The sequence below is a fragment of the Cricetulus griseus genome, chromosome 3, assembly GCF_003668045.3.
Source record: "Cricetulus griseus strain 17A/GY chromosome 3, alternate assembly CriGri-PICRH-1.0, whole genome shotgun sequence".
In the NCBI taxonomy this organism is placed as follows: domain Eukaryota; kingdom Metazoa; phylum Chordata; class Mammalia; order Rodentia; family Cricetidae; genus Cricetulus; species Cricetulus griseus.
The window spans coordinates 275,280,734-275,306,148 of record NC_048596.1 but is presented as its reverse complement, the minus strand read 5'-3'; the positions used below and the strand labels follow the sequence as shown (position 1 = coordinate 275,306,148).

At 50.6% G+C, this 25,415-nt stretch overlaps 1 protein-coding gene across 1 annotated transcript in view; it reads left to right on the top strand.

Annotated features, from left to right (window-relative positions):
• The first annotated feature begins 9,741 nt into the window (after positions 1 to 9,741).
• Positions 9,742 to 25,415, top strand: part of Cxcl14 (C-X-C motif chemokine ligand 14) — a 41,197-nt gene continuing 25,523 nt past the window's right edge. The window contains exons 1-3 of the mRNA XM_035441736.1: positions 9,742 to 9,832; positions 10,005 to 10,110; positions 13,338 to 13,451. Of these exons, the coding sequence (XP_035297627.1) occupies positions 9,769 to 9,832; positions 10,005 to 10,110; positions 13,338 to 13,451 (284 nt within the window). The 5' untranslated portion in view covers positions 9,742 to 9,768. The remainder of the gene's footprint in view (positions 9,833 to 10,004; positions 10,111 to 13,337; positions 13,452 to 25,415) is intronic.

Below are 25,415 nucleotides of genomic sequence, written 5' to 3'. Positions count from 1 at the left end.
ACCTCAGCTTCTGCCCTTCCCCTCTGACCCTGAGTGTCCAGCTGAGGCGTGCAGGCCACAGCCTGAGCCAACTTCAAGTAGAGACTCCTACCTTTGCAGAGGGGCCCTTGCTCAGCGTCTCTCCCTCCTTCCCGGCTCCCAGCATCCACATCTGGTTTCCCTTCAGCACAAATGTCACAATGGACAGATTTTGCACTTGGAGGATTTATGATTCTTGCTTTTGATATGATTCCATTATGTGCTTAAAATCTGGGCCGTGCTCTTGGCTCCCAGGAGCTGTTTATGACGATTCTTTTATGACCCTAAATTGCTCACTGTTAAGAACCTGATGGTGTCAGAAGCAGTAAGTAGCGGTTAAGACACAGGACTGCAGCATCTCTCTGCAGTTTTCTTTACCTGAGATTAGTCAGGCTCACATTCACCTGGCAGGTAAATACTCAATGCAACCTCCCACCTGAGCAGCCAAATGCTGATTTCAATGCAAATTAGTCACCATCCCTCACCCCCAAACCAGTCATTTCCTCTCTCCCCGCTGGGCTCCTGGCTCTAGAGGTAGACATTCCAGGCGGAAGAGCCTTAACCAAAAAGCACCAACGTCACAAATGCCTCACTCTTAATAAGTTTCCGTGTCTGCATTATATGTTTCAAGAAAGGGCCAAGAATTCCAAGAAAAAGGAGACCAACTGTTAAGCTGTCAGCAAGATTTCTCCTGCCTCCCAACCCCCTCGCGCCAGCTTTTCCATCACACAACAGCCAGAGTTCTTCCTACAGTGCTTGTGAGCAGAACCCAGCCCTCTTGTCTGGAATTCTTTGTTGGGTCCTGGATGTCAGGGCTGAAGCTGGAGCTTTCCGCGCCTTGCCCAACAGGGGCTATTCTCCATAGTCAGCCTTCCACTGCCCAGCCAGACCCCAGCAACATAAGAATCCTCTTAAAAAAATGGGTGGCTCAGGCCACATCACCACCCTCTGATATAGGATATAGGGTTGCCAGTTAAAATACAATTCAATTTGAATCTCTGATAAGCAATGGATAATTTCTACCATTAGAAGTTCTCAAGCAGCACACGGGCACCCTGCCTTCTTTCTTGCTGACTCTGATAGCCAAAGTGGATGGGAGCTCTGGAGTGCCCTTGGGGGAAAGTGCTCGGCACGAGGCAGCACCAGGACCTGGACCAGAAGCAGCACAGAGCAGGACTCCACCCTGGGACCTGTGCCTCAGTTTCCCCTTCTCTAAACGAGGCTATCCACATCATGCAGATGTTCTAAAAATTAAGTTAGTATTTTTATATCCCTCAGAACAATCCTCAACACATAAGTGCTACCCCAAACATTTAATATAAGGGAAAAGAACACAGCCAAGCAAACTCCCAGACCAGGCTGGAGCTGAGGAGTTTGAACCCTGTGACATCACACCAATGCATCACATACCACATGACAAAGCATGTCCTGTGTTGGCTCATTTAACCCTCATACAGCTTTATTTATTTTTTATTGTTGTCCTTTTTTGGACCACCTAGCAATAAAGGCAAAGGGCTGTTGAACAGGATCCTAAACCAGGAAGTTTGGCTCCATAATTCAGCAGAAGGTAATAAGGGGAAGTTGCATTAATTCTCTCATTGTCCACCTGTTCATTTCTTCACTGGCACCTGTGGGAACTCAGCCCATGACTGAAGCTGTGTGGGGAGATTTCTGAGAGCTTGTGAGAAAACTCCAAGTAAACAAGGCAGAGTCTTGCAGCCTCTGTTCCTCCATGACATGGGCTGTTAGTGGAGTTCGCTTCCGCGTCCCTCCCAGGTGTAGGGAGGTCACTTCAGATTATCATTACAGCTAGCTGTTGCTATTTGTTTATATGTCTCTATGGGAAAGCATGTTTTTGCCACGAGTAGCTAGTCCTTGTGATTGCACACTGTGGCGAGTACCCTCAGAGTATAAACTGTCTGATGCTCTGAATAAATTTGGCTATTTGCATGAGACTTTAGTCCGCCTCATTCTTAGGCCCCATTCTGCCAGGTTCATGCCGCCAACTAGAGCAGTAACCTATGTGCCAGGCCCTATGCTTATATCAGGGCACTGGAGTAAACTAGAAAGCCATAGAGCAACTTGTGCCATTAAATGCTCAGTCCCTGAAGGGGAAGAACAGAAAGATAGCGGGAGTAAACGCCAAGGCGCTGGAAGAGCCCGCCCTGTACACAGGCAGCTCGAAAGAAGCAGCTTTCAAAAAACCAAAGAACACATGGCATGGTTGCAAGCAGGGTGGCAGTGGAGACTGGTGAGGGCCATCGCCAGACCCTGGGGTGTTAGGAGAGGGCTTGGCTTGGCAGGGCCTTCATGCTGTGTCGCCATGAAGCCAAGTCACCATAATGTACATCCGCCAGGAGAAGCCTAAATCGGGGCAAGACACACAGAGGCAGATGTAGCCACATGGAGTAGACTGTGCAAAGGCAGGGAACAGGGACAGGGCCTGGGCTTCGAACATGGCACAGTCCACCAAGGACTCTCCCCTCCTGTAGCATCTGCCGCAAAGCCACACATGCCTGTCACCGGTGACCAAGAGTGGCTAAGTGGTCTTATGAGTACAGATATCCTGGCTTTCTATGACAACATCATTCTCATAAATTCTATGACATCAAACCTTCTGCCTCTTGGAGAAGGACTTCGGTGTCCCCTTCTTTGCCACCCTCAATATAGGCCAAGCACTGGATGCACTTGTCATCTTAACACGAAGCTGCCCTTGCCCTGCAGGTGTGACCCGAGCAGCACTCCAGACCCCGAAACCAAGATCTTCACGACAGCACACTCTCCCCTTCAGCTCTTTCATTAGCTACTTGGTCCCCATAGCAGTGCAGGCAGACACAACAAGGAATATCCCGAAGGGCATGTCTCCTTACAGATTTTTTTCTTTGCTTTTTTATTTGAGACGGGGTCTCTCTATTATGAAGCTCTAGCTAACCTAGACCTTGGTATGTAGACCAGACTGGTCTCAAACTCACAGAGATCCTCCTGCCTCTGCCTCCCAAGTGCTGGGACTAAAGCAGTGTGCCACCACACCAACTTTGTTACAGATTTTTAAGTAGAGTTTTCTCAAGTGAATGAGGTGAACTCACTGACGTCATGCTGCAATATAAATATGATTTCCCAAACCCTCCTGTCCATTGACAGTCCTCCCACAGACGTTCCCTTCAAACACTGATCTTTTCAGCTAAGTGGTTCCTTCCTATAAATGCCACAACACCACACCACTACTGTGTTTTTCTTTAGCCACTAGTAAAGATGCACACGTTTGTGAATTGTTTGATAATTATTATTCCCATAACTATCCTTTGTTCATTTCTCTGTATTAAGACAGTAGACCGTCTATTTGCCGATACATAAATAGCAGAGTAAATGCTGCTCACTGACAAGTCTTATTTGCTCCCAGAATTTTCTCTCATGTCTGGGTGTATCCTCCAGCACTGGTCCTCTGACCTGTCTGAATGTAATAACCACTCTGATGGCGCAGGGTATAATCCAAAGCCACCTGGCTGTCCCCAGAACCATCCCCTCCACGTGTAAGCTGTTCAGAAAACCTAAATATTCCCAGTACAAAGAACAAGCCAGGATCTGTTCTTGGGGGCCTCAGTCCTTTGTCTGCTGCTTCTCAGAGCAAGAGACCCACAGGCCACCAGGCAAAGGAGCAGCAGCGGAGTGGAAGGTACTGTTTGAGTGTAATCGCCAATGGTGTGATTAAACGCTGACCAAAACCGACTTGTAGGGGAGAAGGCTTACTTGGGTTATATGTCGGGTCACAGCTCATCATGAAGGGAGGTCGTGGCAGGGACTCAAGGCTGGAACTGAAGCAGAGACCATGGAGGAGCACTGCTTACTGGCTTGCTCCCCATGGCTTGCTCAGCCTGCTCGCTCACTCAGGACCGCCAGCCCAGGGATGGAACTGCCCACAGTGGGCTGGGCCCTCCCACATCAATTGCTAATCAAGGAAATACCTCCCCTAGACTTCCCTACAGGACAATCTGATGGAGGCAGTTTCTCAGTTGATGTTCCCTCTTCCAGATGACCCTAGATTGTATCAATTTGACAAAAATGCCAACCAACACAAGTACCCACCAGACTTACACTCTGTGGATGGAACCAGGTAGAAGCAAGTATTCGTGAGACCCACCGTGTCATGAGTGGCAAAGGGGCTACACGTGTTGTTGGAGCATGGGATCCTGTTGTCACCTAAACATCCCTGGAGAGGACACAGAAACATGATCCTGGCTAACACTACTGCCTTTTTGGCCTTGAGTGAACGCCTGCTTCCTAGGCCTCAGTCTCCCTGTATGTTCAGTGAAGATGAGGTCTACACCCCTCTTAGTGCTTGATTCTAGGATCCCTGTCCCATCAGCGCAGAGGGAGCCTCCTGAGAGAAGTCATGACAAGAGTTTGGGGTGAAGAGGGAGAGAATCTCCTGTCTTCCTGGGGCTGGAAGGCAGCTGTGCCCAAGCCCCACCTCCCAGCAGACTGAGCAGTAATGGGTGGAGAGTGGTGACCTCCAGGAAAATACCCCATTCCTTCTCCCAGCCACGGCTGTTGTTTTGAAACAATGCTGGAGCCAGAAATGGCTTTCCTCAGACCTTGAGTTGCCACAAACACACCTTTCCCTCCTCCAACGCATGCATGCACACACAGAATCTAATGCACAGCCTCGTGCTATGCACAGCCTAGGGTCAGCAATGTGGCCGATGGCCCTGAGCTAGTCTAAAGCATGCTCCTTTTTACTCAGTGGACATAGAATGAGGCTGTAGTATAGTTTACTTCTCTGTTGTGATAAAACACCATGACCCAGATGATCTATACAAGGAAGGGTTTTACTTGGCTTACCGCTCCCGAGGAGTAAGAGTCTGACGTGGCAGAGATGGCGAAGCAACAAGCCACGGACTTGGCGACAGAAGCAGAGAACTAACTCATCTCGCCTGGCAAGCACACAGCCAGGAGCATTCGCGGGAAATTGACCTCAAAGCCCTCCCCCAGCGAGGCCACACCTCCTAAGCCTACGCAAAAACAGCGCCACCAACTGAGGACCAAGTATTCAAACAGCTGAGTCGGTGGGGGATATTTTCTTTTGAGCCACCAGAGTCCATGCTGCACACATAGCTCACTCGAGGACGCTCAGGATGGAGATGACTTAGAGGCTTCCCTACATTATGCCTGCAATGAGCATGAAAGCGCACAGTCTGGCGTGGTGCTACACCAAGTGCCTGCGTGATCGGGGCATGGAAGCAGCTGCTGCTGGGCTGTTACAGTGCTAGAGTCTGAAGCGTAGACATGCGCACCTAAGATGACAGGTGCCCGGAAGAGCAAATGCTGTGGGCAACAGGGTTGGCGAGCGAAGACCCCCCCAGCTGGACCATGGCATGCCAGAGAGGTAAGTCAAGGCAGGGTTACAAGCATGGCCAGCGGGAGGGATGGCAAGCGCACCACCGGAGGTGGGCACTGCAGGGCATTCACCCAAGGCTCTGGATGAGATCAAGAGCCAGGAAAGGGCTTGGAGCAGGGGCACCCCGTGGGAGACTGCGAGGGGTAGGAGTGGTCTCCCTCCCCTGTCGGCCACCTTATCATCCTTCAAAGCCAGCCCAGTGGTCCCTTCATCCCGACAGCCGTCCTTGTTTCTGCCTAGGGTACCATCACACAGCACCAGCTTCTTCATGGCATCTACCGCTGAGGAATTTGCACACTTGACCCACAATTGTGGTGGCACCATCGAGCTTCCCCTGGGAACAGGTATATTTTAAGTCCCTAGTTCCTGCACAGAGCCTGACCCATAGCAGGTGCTCAGTGAGAGTAAAAAAGAAAAAGATGGACAAATTCCTGGGGGGTTCCTCCCTGTTTCTGGTTGACAACTTGACCACATCTGGAATTAACTAAAAAAATCCAAGTCAATGCGCACACCTGGGAGGAATGTTTAGTTAATTGGATCATTATTTGAGATCAGACGACCCTCCCTAAACCTGGACCACACCCTCTCATTCCTGCCTATATTGAGGACTTGGAAGAAAGCAGCTTTTGCTTTCTGCCTGCTTGTCCTCACTCTCATTGACAAATTCAGATACCCTGTTGCTGAGGCCTTCCTTCACTGTCATTAGAGCCTACTTTGGGATTCTGGTATGTACTGAAGACCAGCTGAGACATCCAGCCTTGTGCGCTGAACGAACAACTGTTGGACTGTTGGACTGACTTTCCATTGAGAGGCAGCCATTGTTGGACTAGCCTGTGAACCTCTCTAATAAATCCCTGTAGATAGATAGATAGATAGATAGATAGATAGATAGATAGATAGATAGATAGATGATAGATTCATTCTATCATTTCTGTTCCTTTGGAAAACCCTTACTAATACACTCTACACTGAGTCCTGCTTTTACTCTTTCTCTCTCCATGTCCCCACACCAGTGTCTACCCCTCATGTAGAACCAGCTGATAGCTGGCCATGGTCATGCTTATGCAGGCACACATCAGACTGTCCTCTAAGTGGCAGACATACCTGTTGCCCAGGGGGCAGACCTCCTTAAAGCAGGCAGTATTATTGCGCCAAGTACTCCCTTCTTTGTGGCCACCTAAGCCTGTCTCCATGCCCTCTTCAAAGCCCCCTAGCTTGAACTCAGTGGAAAGTTCGTACCCGAGGAAACTTGGGAGTCAAGCTTCCTCCTTTTCCCAGTCATGCAATGCCACACACAGACTCAGTGACAGAAGGGGTATCACCCTTTTCTATGCCTTGTCTCCAAGAGAGCTCACACAGAAAGGATACAATGTACGCATTTTACAAACCAAAGATCAGAATACATAGACTGAGGTAAACTCGGGAAGCAAAAAGCTGGCCCAGCTGACCTTTAGTCTAGCCCTGGAAGCTGAGAAATTTTGTCCCACATCTTCAGGGCCTGTAAATCTCAGTGCTGAGTCAGTGAGTTGTCTCAGCAGTAAGCATTTGTTGCCAGGTCTGCTAACCCAAGCTCAATCCCTGGGACCCACAAGGTAGAAGGAGAGAACTAACTTCCATAGGTTGTCTTCCGACCTCCATTCGTGGGCACATGTGTGTCTACACACACACACACACACACACACACACACACACACACACACACGCACAGATAATTAAATGTAATAAAAAATGTAAAAATGAGCTCAGTGCCTATAATCTTTAGAGCTGTCAGACCTCAACATATTATTGAGTCAGTATAGTAACACTAAATTTTCAGTAGTAAAAATATTTCATATACTCTTGATAATATGTGGTAGTTAAGAAATTCCCTTTGTAAGATTGAAGCCCATGGTTTTTATAAGGTATATGGTAATTATTATTTAAGCCTTACAATGGGCATGTTCTATGGCCCAGAGGTTCTGTTTCTGAGAACTGGTCTAATTTTGGAAGACATGTCTCCAGCTTCAACAGCAAGAATATTTGTCACACAGCACCACTGATGATAATACATAGTGGCAAATATCCCAAGGGCCCAGCAGGGAGTGATCAACTTAATCAATCATGGCATGTCTGTACAATCAGGTATTTGGTATCCAAAATAATGACAAAAACAAAAACAAAAAAACAAAAATCAAAACTTCTGACGCTTACTCCTGTCTGGGACCACATTGAACCCTTGACAGGAGCCATTGCTCTTCTCTCTTGTCATACTGAAAGTAGCTTCATCCCCACCTCACAGATGAGGAAAACTGAGGGCTAGAAGAATCATTTGCCCACAGCCACATGCAGGCCATGTGAAGTGAAACAGACCCCCAAGCCACTATACTACGTGGTTTCAAATGACACCATTTTTAAAAATAAACAAAGCAAGACCGGCCCACACAAGCAGGTTATCCAACCAGACTTGCAGCAGGGTCTGAGCTGTGCATTTGCATTCAAACCCCAAAGATGGTGCTGTTTTCACCTTGGTATAGTCCTCTGAATGCATAAAATTGCCTGATTTTCTTATTTTTATGAAATAAATCCATGCTATTATATATGAAGAAAAGCAAATTTTAATTTTTTTAAGTAACATAAATGACAAAGAATCATCTTGCCTTCCCTTTGCTGACCCCAGTGTCCAGCTGCCAACCTGGCTTTAAGGCAAACACAATGGTGGATATGGGTATAGTGTACACGAAGAGATCCGTAGTCCTGGAGCACAGCTTCCCCTAGAGGCAACAAGCACTCTGCAAATGAGAAGAGAAAGCAGTTTCAGCACGTTGACCAGCCAGATAACTACAGCCTCCAACCCCAGTAGCCCCCCCTGGATACTTGCACCCCTGGGAGCTACCAGGCTAACACAGCCCAGAGTAAGCTCTTGCCTGGAAGCCAAAGCCAGGCCTCCTTGAGCCTAAAGCACATGGACCCCAGCTCTGGGTCTCAAAGCAGCCCTTTCACCAGAATGAAGGAGTCTGAAGAAGAGCAGCCCCACTCTGCAGACAGACATCTAGAGACCCTGCTGGCACAGTCAGCTGTTTCCTGGCTACAGAACCTGGGGTGAGTTGTCTCTTTCTCACTATACCTGTTTCTGCACCGACAAATGAACTTTAGAGTACCAATTTGAAGGAAAGCTACCCATTGGTATATAAAATATGTACTCAATGATGTCCTCAAGTAACTTTGTCCTTTGTCCTGCTAACTGCTTTGTATGATCTATGTGCTTCTCACGGGTGCCTGTGATAGGCACTACAACAACCTACAGTTTTACAGATAGAAAAAAAAAGTCTTTTAATGTAAAGCCACTTGCTGGTGACTAGTGGGGCAGGGCGGAATTTCATCCCCCACCATCTGATGTAATAATGTACACAAAGAGAGATAGCCTCTATCGGGTTATGACTATGGAGTCATCGCTGCCCACTGGGCCCTCCTGGCTTTAGAGATTAGTATAATGTATGTGAAGCGTACCCTGGGTTCTCCACAGCCCCTGGGCAGCCAGACACACAGGACACCAAGCCACAGAGCCTTTCTTAGAGCTATGTAGTTTCCTCCCCTCCCCCATCGCCGCTCCCAGTGACCCAGTGATCAAAAGCTTACCCAACCTGTGGCAAGCCCCTAACTACACCTGGCCTTGAGCTGCTGGCCCAACAGAGACCCACACCCCCCGGGGCAGGCCTGCTGGCGCTCTGGCTTGGCACCTGTTGGAAGACTCTAGGATCTGAGCCAGACCTGGGACTCTGGGTGGCTTGGGACAGTAAACCTGTGTGGCCTGAGAAGTATCCGCAGGAAACAAACCCAGCACCCTTCCGCAAGCTGTGCACCCGCCTGGCCTCTCCAGGGCAGGGCAGTGGCACCGAGGTCCGGGTGTGCAAGTGCGTGAAGGCGGGCATACTGTGGAGAGAGAGGGTAGCGGATGTGAGTGTGCGCGTGTGCGCGCGTGGCTCCGAGTGTGCGCTGCTGCGATCGCGATGGGTCTGGAGCGGGCGGCAGGGCGGGCTGGGAGATCTCCTCCCCCCACCACATTGAGAAATCTCAGTGAGTCACCGAGTGGTTCTGCATATTAATGAGCTCGCTCTCGGAGAGGGCAGGAGCGAATTTAAAAGAGGCCAGGGTGGGCGGAGGGAGGCTGTGGGGAGATCGCAGCACCCAGCGCCAAGCGCAGCGCAGCACCGCGACAGACGGCAGGAGCTCCCACCGACGGGCGCAGCTGGAGCGAGCCGAGCGGGGAGGCGTGCTCTAAACCGAGAACCGAGCCGGGCGGCATCCCCCGGCCGCCGCACGCACAGGCCGGCTCCCTCCTCGCGTCCCTGCTCCCGACTGCAGCCTCTCCGGCCAGCATGAGGCTCCTGGCGGCCGCGCTGCTCCTGCTGCTCCTGGCGCTGTGCGCCTCGCGCGTGGACGGTGAGTGCCGCCGCGAGAGCCCTCTGTCACCGTCCTGTCCCCTCCTAGGGAGCCCAAGCATCCTGGAACCCAGGGCGTGGAGGAGGGTGGGAGTCCCCGGCGGGCACCTTGGGCGGTCGCTGAGCCGAATTCCCCTCTGGGGACTCAGCAGCCTGGCGGGGCTCTCCCGCAGGGTCCAAGTGTAAGTGTTCCCGGAAGGGGCCCAAGATCCGCTACAGCGACGTGAAGAAGCTGGAAATGAAGCCAAAGTACCCACACTGCGAGGAGAAGATGGTCATGTGAGTTCTGAGGGGGCTTGTCCCGTGGCGGGGCACAACCTGGGGCTGGATCGGGCTGATACGCCTTTCTCTCCACCTTTGCCAGGGCCCTGGGGAGCAGTTTATAATTGTCTGGCAAGTCCTCGGGACATTGCTGGAAAGGGGGTCTGAGGCCGGTCCCTCTGAGCCTGCCCTTGTTAGGATTCAAACTGGCGGCAGGCTGGGGGTTTACTGTGGGCTGCTGGTTCTGGTGCGCCCACTTGGAACATCTACACCAGATCCATTCGGGACACACGCCCAGCCTGCCCGGCGGGCTGAGCTGCCTTCCTCTTACTGAAGAGAGAAGTAGCAGAGCCTTGTCTTTAGTGGCAGCTTTCCTTTCAGAGCCCCTCTTCAGTCAGGGGTTTGGCCACAGGGGTGGACAGTTAGGGAGTCTCGGATCTCATTGTGAGAATACTCCTGTCTCTTCCTCCAGCAGCCGGGCTCCTTGTAGGTCGGTGAGTATGAACAGCGCTGGAGAAAATGCTCTCCTGGGGTTAATGTGTCATGCCACCACTGCCGCTGCTTGGTGGGGATGCCGGCAAGGTCTTTAAAACTGGGGCAGAGAGAGAACACTGAGTTTCCTTGCGCCTCGGCCTTCCCAATTAACCACTTGAAGCCAGCGCGGCCGTTTCCCCATCAATACACTCTTGGCCAGGAAGGCAGCCCTTGGCAAAACAGCTCCTAAATATTTGCCATGGACCATTGGCCCCTCTTCCCCTCCCCCAGAAACAGGACACACTTTATTCTCAGTCTGGGCAAGTGCCTTCCACCGGCTGCCCTTGCCGGCCCGGAGGCCTTCAGGCAGCGCCTGTGAAGGAAGGGCACACCCCCACAGAGCCCTTCACAACCTCCATCTACTTCGGGGAAGTTCAGGAATTCAGAACGCCGGGCCTGAGCTGACCGGAGTTGAGCTTCCAAATTAATCTCCTTATACCGACCTTTGTCTTGCAGGGCAAATAAAGGGAAACTATCCTTTTAGGTGTGGGCTGGCTCAGGGTTAAAAGAGACATGGCAGGTGTCACACCACCTCAGAATTTCTAGTTTCGGGGTTCATAAATGTTAGAGAAGATTTCCAGTTGTCTCTCAGACCTCCAGGGGAGAAAAATAGTACAGGGTGCATCAGCAACTCAAAGAGACAGAATCTGACCCAGACAGTCTTGTTCTTTCCTTGACTAAACTCAAGGATGCAGATGGAAACCGCAGCCAAGCAAGTGAACGAGAAAGGCTTCATGTAGCCTGGTCTGAGGAAACCTTGGAGGGGCCTCATGAGACCAGTACCTCTCCTAGGCCTCCCTCTCCACCCCATCCTTGACAGCCTGAAGGCTCCTCCCCCTTCTATCAGACAAGGGACCTGCACTTCTTGCCAAAACTGGTTTTTAGCCACAAAGGCTGAAGGCAAGTTCTCCAGGTCACCCTGAGTCACCCAGAGACCTCTGCTGGGGGTGTGGATCAGAGGGAGTCAGGATATGGGAAAGCCTGGATCTTTTTTTTTTTTAATGTATAATTTGCAGGGCGGTGGCTCACCCCTTCCCCCAGGTGTGTCCCAGGAGCCAAACACAGCTCCAGGCTTGGTAGCAGGACACTTACCTACTGAGCCATCTTGCCAACCCAAGTCCAGGTTCTTGAAGGACAGTTTGTGTCATATGTCCATCGAGTTCTCATCCAAACCATCGGCACCCCAGGGCGGCTACAACCCAGAATTTCTGGTAGCTATTGGGTCTTGAATCCGGATTCTGCACCCTGCTGCTGATTTGCATAACTGCAGCATTCTAAGCGGCTCTGGTGGGGTGGGGGTGGGGAGCTGAACTCTTTCGTGCTCTCCCTGACTCTTGCTGGCCGTCAGAAGTGGGATGGGGTGTTCAGTCTGTACCCTGGCCTATGGATAAAGGGCTTTTTACTGGAATTTGCCACTCGGGCAACAGCAGCATTGTGGGTGTGAAGGAAATACAGGCACTGATTCTGCAGGGTGGCAGAGGTGTAGCAGGTGGGCCCTATGCTTGGAGCCAGCAAGGATCCACCTATCTCCAGCGAAGGGCGATCCAATTACCTGGTGTTATCAAATGTCCATCCCTGCTCTTGGACAAGGGTGAACAGGCTCCTGAAGCAGCATTCTGCCCCCATTCTGCTGGCAAGACTGGTTTCTGTCCCTACAGACTGAGAGATCGTGTTCACAGCAACCCTGCCCTCTTCTAGAATCCGGCCTATAAACTCCCACTCTTCACCTTGGGGACCAGGTGGAGAACAGCCTGACCTCCCCACCCATCTGTGACCCCTCGGGAAGGCAGGTCTCTGCTTTCCATGTTCCCAGTGAATCCTCATCCTCCACCATAGCACATTCCCCCCCTCCCAGAACTGTAACACCCTGCAACTCCATGGCCTGAGTTCTCACATGAAGCTTGTCTTCCTCCTGGCCGGCTTATCCTTCCTGACCAATTAGTAATAACAGTGGTCACCGGATGCCCACCAGGGACTGGGCACTGTGCATAGGTTATGCCTTTTGCTCTTTCAGTCTCCCTGTGAGGTGGGTCCTTCTGTTGAGCAGGCAGGCACAGCTTACAGGGATCCAGACTCCGCTGAGAATCTCAGTAGCAGGCCTGCGTCTCCCTACCTCAAGGCAGGCTCTGTGGATTTGGAGCTTTGCCTAAGAAAGGCCCGGAGAAGGAATGTCTTATTTTTCTGCCCCAAAATGAGATAACTGCAACCTCACACTCAAGCATCAGACTGGGTTACCAGACCAACAAGGCCCTTGCTCCAGGGTCAGCAGATGTCCAGCCCAGCGGCAACTACACGGGGTTCGGGTGCTGGGTGAAGGGTCAGAGACTCTGGTATATGCAGAGCATGTCTCAGCCCCTCTATAGAGTCCTCAATCCAAGGATGGTACTTGTCGCTAGCACCTTCTAGCAATGGTTCTATCTACCTCTGAACCACTGGAAGACCTCTCTAGTCACTGCTCCCCAAGAGAGCCTGTGCTGGGGATGGCAGACCACTGGCTGAGTGCTGGGGGGGGTGCATAGGGACCCCCAAGGGAAAAGTGAAACTCACTCTGTACAGACTAACCCTATCATGGGGACTGAGACACAAAACAACAGACCTGGGATCGAGCACCTGAAACTTGAGGGAGGGGCGGGGTCTCTTGGTGCTCTGGTCTGGTCCCTGCAGACTGTTATTGAGACATCTGAACCTATACCGGTCCTGCTCTGTTTCAGCATCACCACCAAGAGTATGTCCAGGTACCGGGGCCAGGAGCACTGTCTGCATCCCAAGCTGCAGAGTACCAAACGTTTCATCAAATGGTACAACGCCTGGAATGAGAAGCGCAGGTACAACATCTCTTCTCACCCCCAAGCTCCGCCCACCCCTGCCCCCACCCATTCTCACCCCTCCAAGCCACCCCACTATCCCCTGCCTGTCCCACTCATCCCCACCCACCCAGAAGGGCTTGGCTATTGGCTATGGATTTCAGGACAAGAACCACACACCATGTCAACTACTAGCCTTGTCTAGACACTCTGGCACTGTTTCCATCCTCCACTGATGGGAAGCTCACCACTTAATAAGGGAGCCCCCTGCCTCTGGGCAGCTGTGAGCACTGAAAGTGTATCCCTTTGTGAGCTAGAATCTGCCTCATTCAAACTTTCACATTATAGTCCTTTGTGAGTATTTTTTATAACGACTTGTTTTTAATCTTATGTATATGGGTACTAAGCCTGTGTATGTTTGCGTGCACCCTACATGCCTGGTGCCCAAGGACTTCAAAAGGACTTGTCAGATCCCCCTCATCCCCCGTCCCCAACACGGCAAATACATGTGGCTGTGAGCCTCCGTGTGGGTGTCAGGGCCTTTGCAGGAGCACCAATGCTTTTAACTGTTGGAGCCATCCCTCCGACCCCTAACTGACATACTGTGGTCTTAATTGCTCTTTTTACTTAGGTCACATGAGATGAAAATGGCTGAGTGAGCACCAAGGTGCCCCAAGCCATGTTCTATTCACTGACACCTTCTCAGGCAGGTTCTGGGGGCTGCTTAAGTTCAGCCCCGACCAATCAGAGCCACATTACCCAAAGGGGACAGCAGTTAAGATCAGTGCCTGGGCCAGACATCTCTGCCAGGTGGGCAGTTTCTTTATCATCAGAAGGGGGCTTCCTAGTTTTGGGGGTCCCCAGGTCTGGCCTTTGTACCATGTGACAACAAGCCTGTCCTGGAGCAGGCCAGTGCTCAAACACCCAAGGCCTGTTCTCTTGTCCCTATATCTGCAAAGCAAAACTGGGGAAGGACACACACTTGGGCTACTTCCAAGGATCCCAGAACCTTGCCCTAAGAGGGGGCAACCAAGACCAGGTGGGGGCAGGGTGTGACTTTAATGGCACCTGGAAAAGTCATGACAAGAGGCCAGAACCCTGTGGGGTGTATGGGTCTCTGGGGCCCCTTTCCCAGCATGTGGGGTCTCCCAGCCCTGGCCTCATGACCAGCTCTCAGAGCCTACACCCCTGTTCAGTTTCTGCACCTGAATCTTTTCTTGCTCCGTCCAAAACTGCCTCGTCTGCAATCGCCTGGAATAGAAAGTGGTGAGGGGAGGGACTGTTCCCTACATATCTGATGGGAGTGAAGCCCTCTTCCTGGTCACAGCATGCAGGTCACATGGCAAAAGAGAGCCTGCCCCGCCCACCCCCTGCCACCTTCCAGGCCTGTGTCATCGAAAGACTGCAGGGTTAGCTTGGGGGTGGGGGGGAGTCTTGCCCAGGCTACTGGAGACACTCCGACCTTCTGCCCACCTTGCTCCTTCCTCCACCGGGGCCCTGTCTTTGACCATGAGGCACCTGTGAGATCCCACAGCCCACCCCCCCAACCTCCGTCTGTGCTACTTTTGCAAATTGCCCTCATGAAGGCTTTGAGAGCTCTCTGCTACTAGGCCTCTGCCAGTTTGCTACATCAAGAGTTCAGCCGTGGTGGGGTGGGGTGGCGTGGGTGGGAGCCACTATTTGCTTGTTTGTATATGTGTTTGTTCATTGAGACAACGTCTCACATAGCCCAGGCTAGTACCAACTCAACCTCCAAGCAACAGACGACTTGGAACCATGAATCCTAATCCTTTTACCTCTGAAGTGTTGGGATTCCGTGATTACAGGCCTCTGAGTTCTAAATTCATCCGTGTTTCAGCAAACTGAGGCATCCCAGAATAGGAAACGGCCATGCCTGCCGTTTCCCTTTCTACCCCTCCCCTTGTAAAGGGTTAAAAATGACTTAATGAATGTAGAGGGAGATAAAAGAACTGCTCAAAGTCAGAGGGAGAGCAAACATACATACTTTATAGTTCAGGATGGAGGAAAGAGAAGGATGGAGACCGGGGCCGGGGGCCTGGTCCATAGCACCGATAATGTGAGCAAAGAGACCCTTACAGACCAGAATCTCTGGCTGTCTGAAGAGGCAGCTACCTGGAGCATTTTTGTTTTATTTACATGTATGCGTCTGTGTGAGTGCAAAGTGGCTGGGGCTGCCAGACAAGGGCTTTGGATCCCCTGGAGCTGGAGTTATAGGTATTTGTGAGCCACCTGATGTGGGTGCCAGGAACTGAACTTGGGTCCTCTGGCAGAGAAGTGACAGATCTTGGGCACCATCTCTCCAGGCCCAAGGCAGTTTATTTCAATGCATGACTGGGGGATTCCACTTGGAAACCAAGAGCAAGGAAAGAGGAGCCATGAGCTGAGTGTGAGGGACAGCCAGAGCTGGGATTACAGGTGTGAGGGATACACCCATCCTTGCATGAACATTCTCAGAGCCACCTCCCCTCTCCTGGCCCCAGGCCTGGGAAGGGGTTCACAGATGAAGCCACTAGTAAGTGGCCTGCACAGAGTCCTGAGCTGCTGACAACTGTGTCCTCTCTTCCTAGGGTCTATGAAGAATAGAGCAACCGATCTCGGGAAGAAAAACTCCAGGCCAGTTGAGAGACTTCAGCAGAGGACTTTGCAGATTAAAATAAAAGCCCTTTCTTTCTCACAAGCATAAGACAAATTATATATTACTATGAAGCTCTTCTTACCAGGGTCACTTTTTACATTTTATAGCTCTGTGTGAAAGGCTTCCAGATGTGAGACCCAGCTCTCCTGCACTCCAGACTTCATTTCCAGTGGCTTTTTGCCGAAAAGGGGGGGGGGGACAACTCAAGCCTTTCCTTTTTAAAATAAGGGGTTTTGTATTTGTCCATATGTCACTACACATCTGAGCTTTATAAGCGCCTGGAAGGAACAATGAGCTTGGTTGAGGCATTTCATTGCACCATTGCGCCAGCCCAGGCCTGCGAAGCTTCCGCTCAGAGGGCCTGGCGCCTCGGCACAGCTGCCATGGGCTCTCCTGGGCTTATGACTGGTCAGGGTTTCAGTGGCCCCTGTTGTAGGGCAATTGGGAACAGGTCCTTGGACATCTGTGCCTCAAGGAACTAAGTCTGGTTACCATGATAAGCTTCATCCCACCCCCATCCCAGTTCACGGTCCTGCAAGCAATCCCTAAAGGAGCTGGGTCTTTCTTCCACCCTGAAGGTTTCTGCGGCTTCGGTAGATCATGCTTCTAAGGCATGGCGAGTTCCTAGCACTGTGAGAAAACAACTCAAGGAGGAAACGGAAAGATTCAGGAATATATGTGCAACACACAGCTGGAGCTACACATGCCATTGGCAAGGGGAAACTTTCAAAGCTTTGTTTCTTTCCCTCACCCCAACAGAAAGCGCACTCCCCTCCAATGCAGATGCAAAAGCGCAGTCCTCTTTTGGAGTTAGGAGTTAGGATGACACTGAGCCCTCTCCTGTGTACATACCACCTTCAGTGTGCCCTGCTGCACACCGCCCTTCCGTAGAGCCGCACTGCACGGCTGTTTCTCTGCTATGTAAACGCTGAGAGACACGAGCTGCACGCAGGTTTCATGTTCTTTCTAAGATAAAAAAGAAAGTAATAAAATATATTTGAAGTTATCAAAATTCTAGACTCCTGGGTGGTTTTTTTTTTCTCTCTCTCTCTCTAATTAAGCCAGATAACAAAACGTTGGCCTTCTCCTAAATAAATGGGCATAAATGTGTGGGAAAGAAAGTTGGTGTCTTACAAAATACCTGTCAACAGTCTCTATGGAATGCGTGGACTGCTGCTGTTCCTGGAAGCCAGGAGGCCAGGCCTGGAGGCCAGTGCCACGCCCCAGCCCCCCCCCCCCCCACACACACACACACACACGCAGGCATGTGCGCGCTCCCCTGCAGCAGGTTGTTAGGAGTAGGCAGGTGGGGGCTTACAGGACTGGGGAGTCACAAGGATGAAGCCATCCAAGATGGCTTGGGGCCCACAGCTCTGAGACCCTCTGTGTGTTGAGGGACAGGAGCTCCACCGAGAGGCTGAGTGGGAGACTGTGACTGCAGAGCACACCTGATGGTGTCTCCGGGGACTGGGTGATGAGGATAAAGGCACTGAGAAGGGCTAGGGCTGATGACCTGCGTCTTACTGAGCATAGTGCAAGTCAGTCAGCCCATTTGTCTTCTAGTCTCACTGCTGCTCAAGGGGACAAGTCCCTAGACTAGGAACCTGGGCCACAGCCCTTCAAAAGTGGCTCTGATCACATTTACAAAGACACATAGCAAGTGCTCTCTGCTGGTGTGAACCACAGGGTGATGCTATGACCCTTTCGGTCACAGCCATGCCTCCTTTCTGTAGCTGCAAGCTACCTCTCATGAATTACTGAGCAAACTAAACTACAGAGAGTCTCCTGAGGGTGCCCAGGGCCCTGATTATCACACTCTCCGGTGGCTGAATGGACACCTTTCTGCTGGGGCTGGGAACCATGAATCCTTTCCCTTTCCTTCATCAGAGAGAAAAATGGTGTAGTAAGCCTAGCCCGAAGACAGAGGCCAATGACATACAGAGTAGGAGAACCCCCTTGGAAAGTCACATGCCAGAATAGGGACAAAAGACAACAACAGGTTCCACCTCCCAGAGGTCCCAGAGCCTGCTTAGTCCTGGTATAGCTTCAATAGGACCTCCCAAGTGAGAACCCTGTGGAGAGCAGTGTCTAGAAAGAGTCCTGCTTCATTGCAGACTTCCTTCAACCAGCTGACAGCATGGGGTCCTGGACACTCATGACGTTCCATGTTCTAGACTCACTTTGCCCTTCCACACACTCTACACACCACACACTTTCTCACACTTGCTCCAGCAAAGGGTCCGTCCCAGTCGCTAGATTCCGGTTAGAGCTGGCTATGCAGTTTGCTCCCTGTTCAAATGAACCTTTATGTAAGAATAATTAACTTGCTGTGTGTCTTAAATAGGGTATTTTGAGTGTTTTCAGCATAAGGAAACAGTTCTTGTTTGAGGTAATGGATATGATAATTACCATGGTCTGATTACTATGCGTGGTAGCCATGTATGGAAATCATCACACAGTACTACGTGAATATGCACAATTCATTTCTGTCAATCTAAAAAATGTTTGAGTGACAAGAAAGAAAAATGGCAAGTTTCAAAATGGCAACAGTTGAACATTAAACCCAGCACAGGTCCTTCCTCGACAGGCCCAGGGCAACCCATGTGTTGCAATCCCAAGAGGCAGACTACCTCCAGTGTCCCCTTCAATACCTATCTGGATGCTTCACTGACCTCCAATTCCTACGGATTTGCTCTGTAACGTGGCCGTTTTGAATATCTAATGAGCAGGGTTCTCAGAGGCCAGGGATTATCTCACAGGCATCTTTGTTTAAAAGCTGCCCAAATCTGTGAAGGTACAGGGCACAATGTTTGTCCTTCCTCGTGAGCACTCTGCCATCACGAAGGCATGAAGCTGAGGACAATATTGAGCCTTTATAGACAGACTATGTTGTTCCTATGCAGACAAATCTGAAGTTTAACTTATAAACTGGGTACAATAAAAGACCAAAGACGCCTCACTAGAGATTGACAATGTCGGTGTAGCATCATTTATTTACCTGTGGAATCTAAAACTAACCTGGGGGGTGGAGATCAGTAGTAGAGTTCTTGTTGGCACATGTGAGGCCCTGGGTTTGATTATCAACACCATGAAGCAACCTAAAACTCACCTGTCACAGTTAGTTTCAGCTGTTAACTCAACACAAACCTAGAGCCTCCCGGGAAGAAGGAACCACGACCGAAGAAATGCCTTTATCAGAATGCCCTGTGGCCATGTCAGGGAAGCATTTTCTTAAGCTAACCACTGTCAGAGGTGCCATCCCTAGGCAGGTAGTTCAGAGTTGTATAGGAAGGTAACGGAGCAAGCTATGGGAGCGAGCCAGGAAGCTGCACCTCTGTGGTTTCTGCTTCAGCATCCTTCCTCCAGGTGTCTGTCCAGGTCATCAGTGATGACCTGTAACCTGTAAGCTAAAGTAATTGCTTTGCTCCCTGAATTGCTTTGGGGAATGGTATTTACCATAGCATTGGAGAGTCAAACCAGGACATCACCTCTTTCACTTAAACAAAGAGCTTTCAGCTTCTCCTGGTATGTATCAGTCATCACTGCTGTACACTGTGGGGTCATTACTAAGTAGAATAAGAGTTACTCACTCAAGCACCACAACACTGCAGTGGCTGACCTGATAACCAAAATGACTGCTGATAGACAGAAAGGCAGAGCACACACAGCATGGACAAACTGGGCAAAAGGACCACTTGTGTCCCTGAAGGACAGGACAGAGAGCTACAAGAGTTCATCGTGTTATTAAAATGGCCTACAAGCCAAAATATTGTTTATTTCTGGAATCTTCCACCTAATATTTTTGGGGCAACTGACTACGATAAACAAAACATTGGGATCTTGAAAGCTCTGCTGTCTAGCTGTTGGCATTCTGGCTTTCCAGGAGCACCAGGCCGCTGCTGTGTGCAGAGCTGTGTGCTGAGAGGCTGAGTGAGGGATTAACTGCTGTGCCCCAGCGTGAGCTGCAGGAGACTGGAATTCCCATAGTAAGAGGAGTTTGAAAGCTAAAGTGAGAGGGTACAGGTGTTGATAGTGGGAGCATCCTTCCTCATGACTGGAGTTGACAGAGAGTCAAACTGAACTTGACAAAAAGAAACAGGAAAAAGGTGTTAGCACTGGGGGAGCTTTCAGAGCACAGGACCCCTGCTCCTGAGACAGACTCACTGGTCGACCTGAGAATGAAGAGCCCGCTTTACCCCGGACCTCTCACCACCACAGGAAGACTCTGAGGGAGCTCTGGAAGATCCAGGCTTCTGTCACTTTTGGTGAGAGAGAGAGTGCAAAATTCCAATCCTCAACAAGGAACCTCCCCAGTGTCCTCTATGAGCTCAGACTGCCCTCCCCAATGAGGAATCTCCTCAGTGTTCTATGAGTTCAGGCTGTTCCCCAATGAGGAATCTCCTCAGTGTTCTATGAGCTCAGACTGTCCCCCCCATGAGGAATCTCTACAGTGTTCTATGAGTTCAGGCTGTCCCCCAATGAGGAATCTCCTCAGTGTTCTATGAGTTCAGACTGCCCCCTCATGAGGAATCTCCTCAGTGTTCTATGAGTTCAGGTTGTCCCCCCTCATGAGGAATCTCCCCAGTGTTCTATGAGTTCAGACTGCCCCCCATGAGGAATCTCTACAGTGTTCTATGAGTTCAGGCTGTCCCCTCCAATAAGGAATCTCCTCAGTGTTCTATGAGCTCAGGCTGTCCCCCCCATGAGGAATCTCCTCAGTGTTCTGAGTTCAGGCTGTCCCCCAATGAGGAATCTCCCCAATGTTCTATGAGTTCAGACTGCCCCCCATGAGGAATCTCCTCAGTGTTCTCTTTGAGTTCAGACTGCCCCCCCAATGAGGAATCCCCTCAGTGTTCTATGAGTTCAGGCTGTCCCCACAATGAGGAATCTCCTCAGTGTTCTATGAGTACAGGCTGGCCCCCAATGAGGAAACTCCCCAAAGTTCTATGAGTTCAGACTGCCCCCCCATGAGGAATCTCCTCAGTGTTCTATGAGTTCAGACTGCCCCCCCATGAGGAATCTCCTCAGTGTTCTATGAGTTCAGACTGCCCCCCCATGAGGAATCTCCTCAGTGTTCTATGAGTTCAGACTGCCCCCCCATGAGGAATCTCTTCAGTGTTCTATGAGTTCATACTGCTCCCCCCTCCAATGAGGAATCTCCTCAGTGTTCTCTTTGAACTCAGGCTGTCCCCCCATGAGGAATCTCCTCAGTGTTCTATGAGTTCAGACTGCCCCCCCTCCAATGAGGAATCTCTACAGTGTTCTATGAGTTCAGGCTGGCCCCCAATGAGGAATCTCCTCTGTGTTCTATGAGTTCAGACTGCCCCCCCAATGAGGAATCTCCTCAGTGTTCTACGAGTTCAGATTGTCCCCCAATGAGGAATCTCCTCAGTGTTCTATGAGCTCAGGCTGTCCCCCCATGAGGAATCTCCTCAGCGTTCTTATTGCTCAGGCTGTCCCCCCATGAGGAATCTCCTCAGTGTTCTATGAGCTCAGGCTGTCCCCCCATGAGGAATCTCCCCAGTGTTCTATGAGTTCAGGCTGTCCCCCAGTGAGGAATCTCCCCAGTGTTCTCCATGAGTTGAGGCTGTCCTACCTTTACACTGGGTACCCCAAAGTGCTTCAGTCATGCGTTAAGGATCCACACATTCCTCACGTGCCCCTCACACGAGGGCACAACGTATGTGGATTAAGTGAGTTAGTGGTTAAGTCACCAAGAATGCGTTAGTGTGGACTTAAGGGGAGAAGGAGAAGCACCTCTCCCACCTGGAATCTTCTAAGCAGTCCAGGTTTGAATTCTCTACTTCCTGCTCCCATGTGCATGCCGCCCTCTCTGACACAGCTCTTCACTCTCTTTTTATTGAACATCACAAACACATCACATGGGACAGAAATGGGACTTTTTATGGAAATACTTAACAGAATTTTACTAGGGATTAAGGCACTGACCTGGAATGATCCAGATAACAAACAGCACTACAAACGGCATTGTTTATCAATCAGTATCCATAAACAGTTGCTTTCAACTTCTGGGCTTGCTGCTTTCAGCAAATGACACACATGCTTAGTCTGTGTTCGGGGAGGCGGGAAGCATGGAGGGGTACATAACAAGATCACAGGGACACATTAGCTCGGGTTGTAAAAGTTGATTACATGGGAAATCCAAGGCTGGTTAGTCACATTGTTCTCTTAAAGGCAGATAATAAACAAGCTGAGCACACAGTAGGACAGTAGTCTTAAGTGACCTCAAGGTGAACTATTAACTCTGGCTGTGAGGTCCAGCAAAGACCCAAGAGTGTAAGAAATATTACAAACACTCCATCCATCGGCACAGGGAGGAATGGCGCTGGTCAGGCTGGTCTCCTCTCCTTATTGGCAGAATTCATCTATCCATGGGCAGAGCCCCTGCTTCCTCACCAGACCACTGCTACGCCCTGCACTCCGAGCTGGATGGGGAGCTACTTTGCTGACTACAAGGCAAAGACACTGCCTAGATTGCATGTCACTCTACATACCATGAAACTGGGGCTCATGGCAGGCTCTAGGGGCACCTCCAAAACTGTGCCTGTCCTAGCTCCAAAGGAGACCCCTGACCCAGACCTTGAAATCGCCCATGGAAAACAACAAGTTTGTTATCAAGCACAAAGTACTGCTCCCACCCCTGCTCTGATGAAGTGTGGCCTTGAGACATGGCAAGACAGGCTTAAGGAGATACAGTCCATCACAACAGGAAGGCATGTCAGTGGCCGCAAGCAGAGGCAGGTGAAAACCCCAAAATGGACCACTCCATGGGTGTAAAAAAAAAAAAAAAGGTTTATTTTGGGGAATTCAAAGTTGCTATGGCTACCTCTCAGGGTACCAAGAATAGCAAGAAAGGGGCAGTTATGGGGGGAGGGGGTCATGTTGCCGAGAGAGGAAGGTAAGTTAGATGGAATAGCCTGGGAACTAACATGGGGGTTTGGTCTATTGGACACTTGGTTGGGTTAATAGGGAACTAGATGCCCTAGAAGGGATTGTAGGATGGATAAGAAAGTCACGAATTTTCCCAGCAGAGAGAAACCCACTTTACACGGTTTCTGAGGAATACTGATTTTTAAGTAGCAATCCTTGGGCTTACCAGTCAGAGTCCAGCCCCAGCTGAGCCAGACTGTCATCCATGACACTGTCAGTCATGACACTGTCAATCATGACCCTGTCAATGGCACCGCTATTTTGGGGGGCTGGGACCTAACAAGCCGGAGCATGGGGCAGGTAACACCTCATCCACCGTCAGGAATCAGAGTGAGATGAAGACAATCCTGAGTCTGCTTCGTACACGTTCAGTCCAGGTCCCCAGATGGGATGGCGCCACCCATGTTCAAGGGAGTTTCCCTTCTGATGTGGGATAATACTTTTGTTCACTGTAAAGATTTGTCATTCCTATTGGTTTAATAAAACACTGATTGGCCAGTAGCCAGACAGGAAGTATAGGTGGGGCTACCGGACTAGGAGAATTCTGGGAAGAGGAAAGCAGAGAAGTTGCCAGTCAGATGCAGAGGAAGCAAGATGAGAATGGCATACTGAGAAAAGGTGCCAGGCCACATGGCTAAACATAGATAAAAATTGTGGGTTAACGTAAGTTGTAAGAGCTTGTTAGTAATAAGCCTGAGCAATGGGCCAAACAGCGCATGATTAATATAAGCCTCTGTGTGTCCATTTGGGACTGAACGGCTGCAGGATGGTGCAGGGCAGAAACCTCTGTCTACATCCTTCTCAGTCAAACCTCTTTAGAAGCACTACTGTGTGTCTCTCCAAGGTCAACCTTATCAAGTCCAGTCAAGCTGACAGTGAAGTCAACAGTCACTTAATCCCAGGCTGGTCAGGGTATAATACATATGATTACCATCATGAGCCTGGCAGGAACGCACACGAGGCCTGGGGTCACAGGTTAACCAGCTACTTCCATCACCTCCCCCAAGTGAGTCTGCTCACGTTAGAAGTGGTAGCTTCTCGAAGCCCTGCAGAGAAACCAGTAGTCTTTATGGATCATCCCCTTGGTTCTCCCAGCTCCACACTGGCCTGCCTCTCCTGCTAGAAGACTAGATCTGATGCTGGACTTTGGCAGGAGGCAGGCAGGACTTTGGAGAACCACCTGGTGAGTAACGGCCTGAATCAAAAGCACTGCCCCTCCCCCACCACGTGTCTGTAAACAGGAGATGCCCAGACAATTAGGTATTAGGTTCTACTTCCCAGTGAACAAAAGTCAGCCTCACAGCTGCACCTCCAGGAGAGCAAAGGAGGAAGGTTTGCCTTGCCTGTTTGGTTGGCATGAGCTTAAGTGAGACATTAACTACCTCCATACCTGTAATGGGATACAGGCCTTTGACATCCCATTCCAACTCAAGGCAACTGGGCAGTGCCAAAGCACGGGGCAGCTTTTGGGATCCATGGAGCCCCTGGACTGCACTGTGCTCGTACATCCAGCCTGAGGGCTTATGGGGCAAATCTGCAGTGCTGTTCTGACTTTCTCCTTCTCTTGACCCTGGAAAGGGCTGGGCGGGAGAGAGAACAGAGACCCAAATGTACACCGTGGAGCTTTGCTGGTTCTGTGGACTGGAGGAGCCAGGGGAGCTCTGGGGTGGTACTTGAGCCCCTCAGGCTCTTTAGTTCCCTTTTTATGTTTAGTCCTTAACCGACACCCTATTCCTGAACATTGGGCTCTGTCCAGACCCCTACAGTGATAGGTCAGTGATAGTGTAACTATCCAGTAACCAGAGCTAAACCATCCATAAAGTAGGCCGCTCCATAGTTGAAAAGTCCAAATGCTGTGTCCCTAAACAAAATGATGCCTCCTGGAGCCGCCCCTGGCCACAGCTGCCCTCAATTGGTAACTAGGAAATGAGGGGAAGGCGGAGCCCTGCCTGCCGTGACACGCCTCCCTTCTCCATGCCAGCCCTGTCTGTCCTCAGCCATCCAGGGTACCCTCCCCACACCACCTTCCATGTGGGGTGGCTCGTTTTCTCTATCCTGAATGCAATGTTTCATTAACCCCACGTGAGCCCATACAACTGTCCCTAGTCACTTGAGGATACACATCAGGAAGGCCGTTAACTGACCTTCAAGGCCTCCTTGTGAAAGAGCAGGTTCTGCTCCAAAGCCCCAGCTCCAGCCTTGGGTTTGGGACACCAACATTTCAGACCTGAGCTACTAGTTTCAATTAAACTTGGTCTCACCGGTTCTTCCCCACAATTCCAACCTGAAGGCACGGGTTAATGATTTCACTAGACCCAAGATAAATGATAAATGGGTGTTTACTGGGGAACAATTACACAGATAATAAAGAACCGCCG